The 12,677-nt window shown below is 41.2% G+C and overlaps 1 protein-coding gene across 2 annotated transcripts in view; it reads right to left on the bottom strand.

The window, feature by feature from the left end:
• Nucleotides 1–12,677, bottom strand: part of TRABD2B (TraB domain containing 2B) — a 263,324-nt gene that overhangs the window by 111,712 nt on the left and 138,935 nt on the right. The window contains exon 3 of one of the 2 annotated variants that reach the window (XM_030953091.1): nt 7,603–7,749. The exons of the other annotated variant lie outside the window; for it this stretch is intronic. Within the exon in view, the coding sequence (XP_030808951.1) occupies nt 7,603–7,749 (147 nt within the window). The remainder of the gene's footprint in view (nt 1–7,602; nt 7,750–12,677) is intronic. 2 annotated transcript variants of the gene reach the window in all.

Below are 12,677 nucleotides of genomic sequence, written 5' to 3'. Positions count from 1 at the left end.
GGGGTTTGGGGTTGGTTTATTAAAGAACTGCAATTCTTTTTCCAAAGGTATTTTTCATTTTGTCTTCTGTTACACAGTGGGAAAACAGTTGGTTAGTAGTGGGTACAAACTCAGGTTTGGTTGTCTTGGATATGTATTGTTTAGGGCTCTTCAATGAGTTTCTTTCCATCCTTGTTTAGTGAGATTCTAGGAAAAGCTTGAATGAGTATGTGAAATTTTCAATATTACTTTAACCTGAGGCGAGTCTGATCCAAAACATATGATTTGCACAATATCACATAACTTAGCAAGGAGTAGAAATCTGGTTCATAACATCTCAGCAGCTGGGCTGGACATTGGACCTCTGGAGCTGACCCTCAAGGGAGTGCACTGCAGAGGTGGCTCTGCCTTCCTGTTTGGTCCTGGAGAAAGTCCAGGCTCCTCTCAGTCCAACCAGCTTTCTAATTATGCTGGCATCTGAAACAAACTGGATTATAGCTTTTGAACTGATTTTAACTTTCTTTAAGATGGGTCTAGTACGTTTGAGAGGTCTAGTACCCGATGAAAAGATGGAGAACATCTCCAAGAAAGCCTTTAGAAGTGGAACAAGGACCACTGAGGAGAAAAATAAGGAATAATCAGATTAAGTTACCTCTGAAATGGATTTCTTTGCATCCAAGCTGGTAGAATTCTACAAGCCTTTGGGTTTAGAAGATCTACGTCCGAAGTCACCATCAGAGAGCTCAATCAGTTTACACTGGAGATACCTGCTCCATGGCATTCACCATTTGGTAATGCACACTAACAGGTGAGGAAATGTTGTGTTCAGGGGTACCCAAGAACAGTCTTTTCAATAATGTCTAACACTAATCCTGCCAAGCCCTGCCACACCAACCAAGTTGCCCCCTTGTCCCACTTTTCTCCCCCTCACAGTCATAACGAGGAGCAAATATAACTTCTAGATAAAACAAGAAGAAAAAGCACTTTGTACATTCAACCAACAAGATACTATTTAAAATACTAACAAGTCTTTTTCATTTCTCTTTAACAAGTATTTCCAAAAAACACTCCATAAACCAGCTCTTTAAAAAGAAGGGGAAGTAAATGCTTTATAACAAACTTACAGCACCGCACAGAAAGCAGCACCTTCAAATATTTTTTACCAATCACTCTTTCATACTCATTTATAGTCTATTCCCGTACTAATAAATACAGACAGTCAACAATCCCTAAATGTTTTAATGTAAATCAGCCCTTTTCTGTAGGTAAATATGTTCTTTTTCTAATAATGCAGCAGTCTGCAAGAAAAATCTTAGCTTTTAAATGTCTTGTTCCAATTTCTCCATGACTCTCTCTCCTCTCACATTGCTTTCTTCATGGAAAGAGGAGGGAAAGAACTTCCAAGGTAAAACAACTCCAAATGCAAAGATGTCATGAAAATTTTCAAGCAAGAACAGCCTACTTTCAAAACCTGTAGCATGAAAATTATCTGGGCATGTTCCAGATTATTAATAAAAAAACAATCTTTGCAATGTTTTCCCCAGCACTGTCATCAACAAGTAGACTTCACTCTCAGTCTGGATCTGCAACCAATTTTCTGAAACACATAAGGCAAAATACAATATCGCTCCAATCTGGAATCCTGTTCTGACATAATATGAAAATTAGACTCTGAAAATTTTGGCTACACTCCTGGTTTTTTCGTTCACTTCCAAATGCTCCCAGTGTACCAAAACACGGAGCTGTAACTCAGGTGCAAGCGGAAAGAAATTATGATCCCACCACAGCAGAGCAAGAGCTCTTCTGACCTATGGGAAGGCAGCTCCTCTGCAGCAGCATCTCCAGAGAGCAGAAGGTGGGGGACAGGCTCTGCTGGCTGTGGGCACAGGCAGCACTGAGCACCCGTGTCACCTGGCATCAGGACTGCCATCAGCGTCCTCATGACACACACTCCTGAAGTGTGACCGACTCTCTGCCTGGACCCAAAATGGGAAACTCATGGGATGGCTCCCCTGATGCTGGAAACAGCCTTGCACTGGCTTTTCTGGAGAGCCCACAATCATTTTCCCTGGAAGAACGAGAGGCTGGGCCAGTTTGCCTGCACTTTGTTAGGGCTGAGAACGATAAGATGCTTCCAGAGTGTTGCGTTACAATAGCTGTGCCTTCAGTTCATGGATTTATCTTCCTCTGCCCTAGATAAAACTCCATTCCTTGGACAAATTAGGTCTGCCTGTCATTCAACACTCTACCTAATGGTCTCAGCTGTGTGTTTCTGCAGTTACTGAAGCCGGAGCATTCCACAGATAGTTCTCATTGATTTGAGAAGTGAGCCAGAAATCCAGTTGTATTTTATCCAAAATGACAATGGGGCAAGTTAATGATGTAATTAGGAATTATCAAGACCCTTAAATTTTAAAGGACAGGTTTCAGCGAAGAATGATAACATTTTAAAGGGGTATGTAACACAGCCTGGTGATTTATAAACAGCAAGTGCCTTGTGAAGTGAGGCACTAAACATTTTCTTCTTTAGTTTAGGGAGGCTGATACTGACACAGGCTTAGTTTATGAATCTCTAATGTTATGTTATCAAGATCATCATATGCTTTTCAGAAGGCAACACTCACTATCTAAATCCACCCATGGCATTTCAAACTGCAGAGACAACTTGAGATATGGATGGCATCATTCGATAAGGTATCCAAAAAGCTTGGTTGTTTCTGATGGACACAGATTGAAGGAGGAGGCACAGCACCTGAAAGGGGCTGGGAGCTGTCTGTAAGCTGTGGTGACCACTGAACAACTTCACTGCACAGCTTGTTTAACCGTGTGGGACGAAGTCAAGACCTTACACCTGCTGTCAATGAGAAGATTTTTATGCTGAGCTGAGCACAAAGCCTGTAAAATGAGTCAGTCACTCACTTTATTTATTCACTTTGATATCCAGTGATGGCTGGGCCTGCTGGATGAACACAAAGCCTGCTGAAGGCATAGAAATATTGTCCTTTACTTCAGTGGGCTCTCCATACAATCTAACACACAAACCATAAAGGCTCCCTGGATGAAAGATGCTTTGGAAGTGTCAGGTATGACTCTTGCCCCATGCTGTTTACCCTAAATGGGACAGGCAAATAATAAGTATGAAACCTGGGTAGTTGGGCCAGTAGAAATTGTCTACAAAGTGATCAGCAAAGCTGCAGGTCACTGACAGGCCAGATCAGCAATGAGAAAGGAAAAACCATCTTCTCCTGAGAGAGGAGCCTCTCCTCGGGTCAGGAGAATGGCTGGGGACAGAAGATGAGAGACAATAGCTGAAGACCACAGCCACAATTTTTGGGAAAGGCTGAAGAACAAAAATCTAAGCCTTTGATTTTCAATTTTCCTCTTAATAAACAGTACATAGGGGTACAAAGACACATCAAACAAGCTAATTCAGTGCTGGCAAAGATGATTTTGCTTTACAGCAATGTCCTTAAAAACTGAATAGCTCAAAACTGACCACAGGAAGTAACTGGTGCAAAAAACCCCACACAATAAATTGTTATGCACCCTACTTTTCTTAATGGAGGCTTCGGGTCATTAGGCAATTTCTCAACTGTCTCAGGTAAAAAAAGTTTCATTTGGAGACAGATAATTTTATAATTTTGAACTAACAGTTTTTTTGCATTTTAATACTTCTGAACACACTGACCTCAATTTGCTAGTGAGAGCTTCAGGCAGAATACAGAAGTTAAAACTACTGATCCAATCCAATCAATCCAATCCAATCCAATCCAATCCAATCCAATCCAATCAATTTTTGCTTTTAGGGAACATTTACAAAAGCAGAGAAAGAATGTGACTTCTTCAAGGGGAAAAATAGTCTGGAAAAAGAGCAGAAAATACACCCATCCTATCTTTAGCTTAGAATACTTTCTCTTTGGTATCATTTTGACTCTCTGCCCAGAAGTCTCAACATAAGCCTCTTGATTGCAAAAGTCACAAGAGAATCAAGTGTTTGAAGTAGGCTGTTGAAAAAAGAGAGATGTTTCCTACTGCACTTTTGGGTCATAGTATAACTTATTAAACTAACCCCCATAAAATTTTACTAAGTTTAAATAAGGATTTTTACATTTGGAAAAATGCTGCTTGCAAACAAAGTTTAAAAAAAATGGAGAGGGAGAGGAATGATGAATGTAGTATAACCACAGGAAAGCAGAGGTGTTTCCTCTTTCACTGTTCTTAATTAAAATAAAATTTAAAAAATCCACTGAAACTGAAAAGGATTTGTTTATTCCTCCTCTCTAATCAGGGCTGATGTCTCTGGGAAATGAAAGGAGGACATGGGGCCCTGCTCACACCCCTTCATTCTGGGCACCCTGGCTAAGCTGCACTTCCCAAGCCCAAGATGAGCAGCATCTCCCTGGGGTGGTCCTGTCCCTACCTATGGGTGACAAAGGAGCTGTCCTGTGACCTAAAACCTCCTCTGGACTAGGAAGTACCTTCCCTTGCACCCTTCCTCCCAGCACCATCCTGTCTGTGCACCCCCTTGGCACAGTCTTGGTCCCAGAAGGACTCTGCCCTCTCCTCCCAAATGCTGCAGGACTCAGGAACATGCAGGAAACCTCACACTTCCCAAACTCTCTTGGGAGGCTGAAGAGGCTGAAGGAACTTATCTGTAACATGTCAGGTCAACAGTGCTGGTATTTCCTCTTATGGTCCTTTCTGCTCCACGATGATTTTTGCACTAAAGGCACCTCAGCATCTTGCAGACAGCTACTGAAGCTGCTTCATCTCTGAAGGGTCACACTGGAGGCATTTAGGAAGTTACTGCACTCATATAAATACTCTCCCTCTCCCTGCCACTGTCCCCCACAGCGACCTTGGGCTTTGTCACCTCCTTCCCAGTCCATTACAGCCACCTCAACCATCCGCTCTGAACTGATGGACAGTTCACCTTTATTCTGCAGCTGCTGATAACCTTCAAGGGACAATGAATAACCTTAAACAGCATCCCAAATTAGTCCTCAAAGAGTGAGTCCCATCCTTTTGCAGTTCTCCTGAGCTGCACAGGATGGAGCTGAATTCCCTGGCCTCCAGCATTCACATGGGTGTTGATTCTTACAACCCCATTCCTGATCTCTTGTTCCCTTCTATGGGGTATTTCAAGGCTGGGTTAACAATACCAGCTTCTACTCTTATCCAGCCTCTAAAGAGCTGGGCCAGCAGCTGGATATCATGAAAGAAGGGACTCACCTTCTAAAATCACTGTGGCACTCTTGTCCCAGGACTGGCATGAGGACTGCCCTGAACTGCAACAGACTCAGCACGTGATAAATCCCTGCGCCTTCATTTAATGTCTCCAGAGAGAGATCCCACCGGGAATCTCTCATGTGTAATATCTGAGTCAGGCTAATCTAATTTGGTAACCAAATGGCAAAAACGCTCCATGACAGAGTCTTTCATCCTTGCAAAAAACCACAGAGAACAAACTTTGGAATGACCCCAACTGGCAAAGCCTGATTTGAATAGGGAGTTTATTTTACGTTTTAATTTTCTATTTTGTTCTGCTTGCAGTTAAAATAAATGGTATAGAGCTGGTTTATAAAAATACTACCAAACAAAAAAACTCTTTACCCAACAGTACTGCACAATATTTAGAGTTCTGCAGGGACCAGTATACATAGAGGGATTTTAATTTTCCATGGCCTGTAAGCGTTATAATCTCCATCAACTGTGTGCACTCTGGGACCATGACTAACACCAGTGCTTGAACTCTGACTGGTTGTTGGCTTCTTTCTTATGTCTTTAACACTGTTTTGAAACTCACACTTAATCCAATAATTTGCAGGAATAAAGAAGTTTTTACAGCAAACGGCTCCTCGCAAGTCTAACCCGCAGGTCTGTTATAGGACTATGTGTCAATAAATCAGAGGTGTCTGTGAGTCCATGCAACTGCCATGAATGACCACAACTCATCTTAGGGATAAAGGCTTTACTTATTAGGACAAATTGCACTGGTGGAGATTAAAAGGTGACACCAGGACTATCTTCATGGGTTTGACTACCAGCAGTCCTTTCATAGCATCCATGGCAAATATTCCACTACATCTTGCTTGTTAATTCCTTGTTTATCATGTGTGCTGTGCCTCAAAATTTCAGGAATAGTTATAATCACTGACTTCTCCAGGAACCTCTAAAGTCATGATCTCTCTACCTTTTCCAACTCATATTCCCCATCTTTAAAGACATATTCCTCCCTGAGCTTTCTCCCCTTACTTTTCAGTGCAAAGCTGACCAGAATGAACAGCTCTGGCAGCTTTAGTATGGCACACTCTTGTGTTTCAGTGCTGCCACATTAACCACCCTGGTATGTCCTGCTCAGTCATGCTAAAACAATGCTTCATTTTCTAGGACTGAGTTAACTGGGACACCAAAGGAGTTTTATCCCATGTTGGGGCCCCACTTGCTTGCCCAGCTGTTCTGCTGAGAAACAAGTGACCCACAGAGCCCTATGCAACCCAAGATGGTGATGGCAAGATAAAAATGTCTGAGAGACCTCTGCTCCAATCTGCAGACTGATCTTACCGTGTCTCAGTTCTCTCTGGAAGTCACACATCTCTCCTTGATTTGCATTTGCTATCATGGACTGCTATCACGATTTAATTCTTTCACTGGCAAGAGACATACAGTGTGGCTGTCAAATTTACACAGGTTTGCCCCAGGTGAGTCACTGCACCTGAGACTGGAATCTGGGAATACTGATCCCAAAAAAAGGAGATGTTGGAGATGACATCCAAAGACCAAGTTTTCATAGAATTAACTGGAAAGGAGAAGGAGGAATGTCAGTTTGCCATGAAGCATCAAAGTGGTCTGGAAAGCAGATTTCTCCTCCCTTGAGAGTTTTTAATAGCTTTGGATAACTAAGATAAACAGAGACTGAAGGGCTGTCTGAGACACACACAGAATTATTGAATTATGACATGTTTGAGAGGTTATTTACTTTACAGAATATTTACATAAGGTCCATTTCCTCTTCATATATATGCTCAAACATTACAAAGATTCCCCCTCCACCCTTAACGAGGAGTCTGCATTCAACAGCCCCAAACATCCAGAATTAACCTCTTTTCAAGAACATCCCTTGGAAAGTTTTCCAGGCAGTCCATTCCTTGTTCCTAGTAACAAGCAATAGGACAAGAGGAAACAGCCTCAAGTGGCACTAGGGGAGGTTTGGATTGGACCTTAGGAAAAATTTATTCATCAGAAGGGCTGTCAAGCATTGGAACAGGCTGCTCAAAGAAGTGTTGGAGTCACCATCCCAGAAGGTATTTAAAAGATGTGTGGATGTGGTGCTTGGGCACACGGTTTAGCTGTGGACTTGGCAGGGCTGGCTTAGCAGTTAACTCAGTGATCTTGGAGGTCTTTTTGAACCTAAACCCTTTCTATGATTCCCCAAGCCTGAGCAAAACCAGGGAATTTCCACTCTCTCACCAGGCAAATGAGGCACGTGTGGAAAGAAAACACAGGGCATTAAAAGGAAGAGGGGAAAGAGGGATCAGAATATGAAGTGATGACTGGGATATTGCTATTAAAGCAGCTGACTTTTCCTCAATTCTCTGGCCCATCTGGAACAATTCTGCTCACCTGAGAAGTGTCATGGTTGAATATAACAGCATTCAGGTCTCCACAGTTGTAGTGCTTGATGAGATCCTCAGTGGTGTAAGGGGCCTGCAAACTCCCTGCTCGAAGGCTTTCGTGTTGGAGCAGAGTCTGGTTTAGAGCAAACAGCACCTGCAGGAACACAGGCAGGAAAAGAGAGAAAAAGTCAAAGATAGTAGGAATCAAAACAACAAAGACTAAAGGACAAAACTTTGAAAGACTTTCCTGCACCTGAAGTCTATTCCCTTTATCCATTCTGGGCCATAGTAACAAGGGACGGTCTTTAGGCATTCCTAAATGGAAAAGCATTCAGGTGCAAGACCCTATAATATTCTTCATATAGTATAACTTCACAACAGATACATATTGCTCAGAGGTCAGTCTCAGAACTCTTGGGCTCTCTGTGCTGCTTAATTTGCTTCATGACAGACGCTGAAATGGAAACCCCTCTAAATGAGGAAAGGTCTAGTGCCTCTGACTGTTTCCTGTATCCTAGTTTAAATCCAAAGCCCAAACTCAGTTGACAGGTTTTTGAGAAAAAATTCAAAATCTTCTGAACTTCTGAAGTCAAAGGTGTTGTATTGGAACTTTCTACACACTTTTAATAACAGAAACTTTAGGAAATTCATTGTTAGCCTCCCTCCTTCTGTCTTTCTTCCTTCACCCACTCATTTGCAAAGTGAGAACAAACAGATCTCTAACACTGTCCCAGCAGACTGGTCCAGTATCCCCATCCCAAACCCGAAAAAAACCAAAAAAGCAGATGCACTATTTACTGTATAATTTTGGATAACCGAAAAAAAAGTCCTCAAATATTAGATTTTTTTTCCCTTGGATTACTAAACAAAGCCTTAAAAAACCCAAGCAAACTAACAAAAAAACCCCCACACCTCCCCAACAAAAAAATCAAATAAAACCAAATAAAAAAAGGACCACTAAATTTCACATGAAGTACCAAAAATCTTTTTAGATTTGTGACAGACTGGGGGAGTAGTATATACCAGTTAATGAACCACCAAGTCTGGACTTTACATGTTCTGCTTTCCAAGAACCTTCTGAAGAAACTTGATAAAAAGTAGATAAATAAATCAGAAGAACAGCAGTGAAGACTTTTGTAATGAACTATATAAATAAACAAACACACTTTTCCTAAAATAAAGTGGAATGTGGTGACTGTGAATTCAGACTTCTGAAAAATTACATTGATGTGTCATTTTTCATGAAAAGACTCCTACATCCCTCAGTCTCATATTTCACCACTTTTTAAGCTTTTCTTATTTATAACAGCAGTGCCCCCTCCTTCTCAGAGAATAACAATTATCTCAAAATCTGGGCAAGGTAATCCCTGCTGAGCTCCAGTCTGGGACCCAAATTCTTACCTTCTTAAATTTTAGCAACTGAACCCACTTCAAGGAGCGAACCCAAGAGGAGTTGAAAATCAGCAATTTACATATGTATTTGCAGGATGGAAGTTTTTCTTAGTTTAAAATTAGGATTCCCATTGAAGTTTATCTGAAGGTGAAGGAGAGGAAGTTGCAAAATCTCATGTATATAAATAAATGGTATTAGATATTTTATTATTAATAATAACATTGATGATGTTAGTGATATTAATAATAACAAAGGATCTTCAGGGCACTAACAGCCTCAACAAAAAGCTGTTACATGCTAACTAACATACACAAATTAGGTTGAGGAACAGCAAATGCTAGTTTTTAATTTACTTTAAAAAAATTTAAAAAAGATGGTCTTTCAACTGAACCTGTTATACCTCAATTTGGCAATCAGTTCCCCATTAAGAGCCAAGCCTAAAAGATTTCCTTGCCCAGATCCAAGGGTCTCTTCAGGCTTTTCTACAAAGAGATCAAGCTTTCCCAGGACCACAGCTTGAAGTTAAGCATCTTCCTAACTTAGTTTTTCTCTAATTTAAAAAATATGCAGAAAACACAGTTTGAAAAATTTCTAACGTTTGAAAGGATCTGAGCTTTTTCTTTTTCCCCTAAGGGCTACAGCTCGAAGAGGAAATGGTTCATCCCAGGATTTCCTGCGGATTCTAAACATTTTGACTAATAAAAATAAAAGCTTAGAAAAACATTGACAGGAAAAATGAGAGCAGAGGTTTTCCCAAAATGCTTTTAGCAAAATCCTTCTCATTTTTGAGTTTTTAAACAATGGATGTTACTGGATTTTTATATACAAAAATATGTATACACACAGGCACACACACATATACAAACCACCAACAAGCCCTGAGGCAAGACTGTGTGTTTTATGATAAAATATTAAGAAGGCAATAAACAAATCCTTACTTACTTTACTCCCAATGCCTTTCCCCCCTCTTTTTTTCTCTTTTTTTTTTTTTTGTTATTCTGGGGAAACCAATCCTGTGCATTAATGCTGTGGGTCTTTCTCCTGTGAATAAGTTTGGAACCTATTGCATTATTTCAGTCACATTTACATGGGGGTTAGAGATCTTGAAGAAAATTGTCTATGTGTTCCTCCAAAATCAGCCTGCAGAGAAGTTCACCGTATGAATTGACTTTTTAAAAGACACCAAAGATTCTAAATGAGAGAGAATGAGTTATTTTGCAGTTTTTGGCAGATGGCCCCCCATGATTTCATTGGTGCCAGGACATTAATTTCCCTGCTTTCTGCCTCAGAGCAGCTTTGGGACCTAGAGGTGATGCTGGTCACCAGCTGAACCCATCCAGCACACTGCTGTCACTGTGCGGAGCTCAGCACTGGGTTTAAACTTCTGCACCAAAAGCTACTCCAGAGATTTTATTTTAGGAGGAAAGTTAAAATCAGAAACTTTAGCACTTGAACATGCTAAAGGAAAACTGTAATTAACCAATTTCTAGAGAAGCCATAACCACCATGGTTTTTGGCTGGGTGGCTCAAAACAAGCGGGGTCTCATCACAGTTGCCTGCTTCCTGGCTGGATTTGTAGACCATTTCCTTCAGAGTCAGGTTAAAGCCAGCCTAAAACCCGAATTTATTTTTCCTTACTGTTCAGATAATGCCACAAAAACAACGCTGTTTCCTTCCCTTCTCTCTATCTTAATATCACTGACCCCATGACCCCCCAGCCTAATCCTCTATCTGAGTTAAATCTCCCAGAGCTGCCTGAGATTACTGAACAACTGATGAGTTCAAAATAAACACACTTAGAGTGACTGCCTATACACAGTCCCACCTAATAAACAGAGCAGACAGGATTTGTTCTGGGAAGCAATGGGAAGTTATGACTTTGGCTCTTGGGAAATGCATTTTATTCACACAATTTATGGTGCTCACCCTGGTGTGCTTTGAAGACATTTTTCCTGTCTGTCTCTGGCCCCACTGCTTGTGACTGACCAACCTTTTTAATTTGGGTGGTGTCATTCCCCCAGCACACAGATTTTATTTGGAGACACCAGTCCAGCCCTCAGGGCAGTCCTGTTTTACTGTCAGTGGGAGTGGGTCCCACTGGTCCTACACAGTCCCAGGGACCACTGGTCCAGACATTTTTGGAGTTGTTTTGCACAGCCTTTGGACGTCTCAAGGAAAAGGGGCTGGACCAGTGACTACATCGTTACTGATCACCTTGACACTCACACAGTGTTCCCCTTCTCTGTGCTTCTGGATTATAGATCCAGGAGTCACACAAGAACAGAAGGAATGGGTTACTATGGGAAAGCAAACCTCCCATATAAATCAACTTGAATGTTCATGGTGTTTAACTTTCACCTTCAAAAAGATAGAGGATTATAAAACCTCCAAACCACACATAAAGCAAGCAGACACAACTGCAGTGGGTCCTAAGGTCTTGAGGCTGGCACTGCCCAGAAGTGTTGGTATCAGCAGTTGTCCTTGGGACAGTTTGAATATTGTTCTGCAAACACATTGGTGAGGTTGGAGGTTTGATTTTATGTGATAATTTAATGAGAGTTGGTTCTTAGGGATATAAACCTAATCTACAGAAACAGATCTAAAGAACCACTGCCACCTTTTTCAAGAGAGAGAAGTGAATAAATGTGTATTTCGAATGGGTTTAGGAACATTCCAGCCTTTCCACCAGAAAAAATTTTCTTCACTGAACTCAGGTTTGGGAGAAAAGCTAGATGAAAATGCCATTTGTTCCAAGGTACTCTCACAACCAGTCACATATTGTGTCTCATTGTGCCAGGCCAGCAACTTCAAACTGGGCATTTGAAGGCTCCTGAAGGCCAGCACCACGCTAGTGCTGTATGTGATAGCTAAGGAGGAGAAATCACCTCTGTGCCAGAGAGATTTCTCCTTGCCCGTGTTCTGTACATTTGTCTCTAGCTGAAGAGCATAAGAAGGCCCAGAAAACAAAAACCAAGCTAACCCTCATCAAATACATCATCATTCCTGGTTACATCAGCAGTGAACAGGTGGACCTGTCCACCTATGGAATCAAGTGGAAAGGTTGCCAGGTCCACCTCTTCAACTTTTCTAACTAAGGCCCCAAATAATGCCACAATGAAAAAAAGAAGAGCTTTGTGGGAACATCTAATAAGCAGCTGTAAAATAAGACAAGGAAACCTTATTCACAGATAAAATACTTGAGTGGTCCCAAACCTTCCTATGAAATATATTGTAATAAAACAGACAACAAATTCAGGAATTACAACGCAAGAAACACATTTTTTGTTAAGCTTAAGACAAATTGGAGCTGTGTTCTTCTGATGTGTTTGCTATACAGGAGACTTGAAGATGAAAGGCAACCCTAGGAAAACTCTCAGGCCAAGCTTTGCATTCACAGGACTCCAGTAGCTGGAATTACAGGATGACCCCTGCACAGACCCATGATTAATAACAATACCACAAAAACAAGTACTTAAATTTCACACTATGATGTCAGCTCTTGATCAGGCAACTTATTGTTTTCCTTTGCTCTCTCTTTTGGACATGTGCCACCACAATGCAAACACTAAATAAGCATTACTGAAAGTGTTTGAGTGACTATATCCTGTCAGTGCCAAGATTGCAATTCCAGAAAAGAAATACCTTCTCTCCTACTTGGTTCAAAACAAACTGCAACATAAATATTGAGA

The sequence above is a fragment of the Camarhynchus parvulus genome, chromosome 8, assembly GCF_901933205.1.
Source record: "Camarhynchus parvulus chromosome 8, STF_HiC, whole genome shotgun sequence".
Taxonomy (NCBI): Eukaryota; Metazoa; Chordata; class Aves; order Passeriformes; family Thraupidae; genus Camarhynchus; species Camarhynchus parvulus.
The sequence above is the reverse complement of the archived record's forward strand: the minus strand, read 5'-3'. Positions and strand labels throughout refer to the sequence as shown.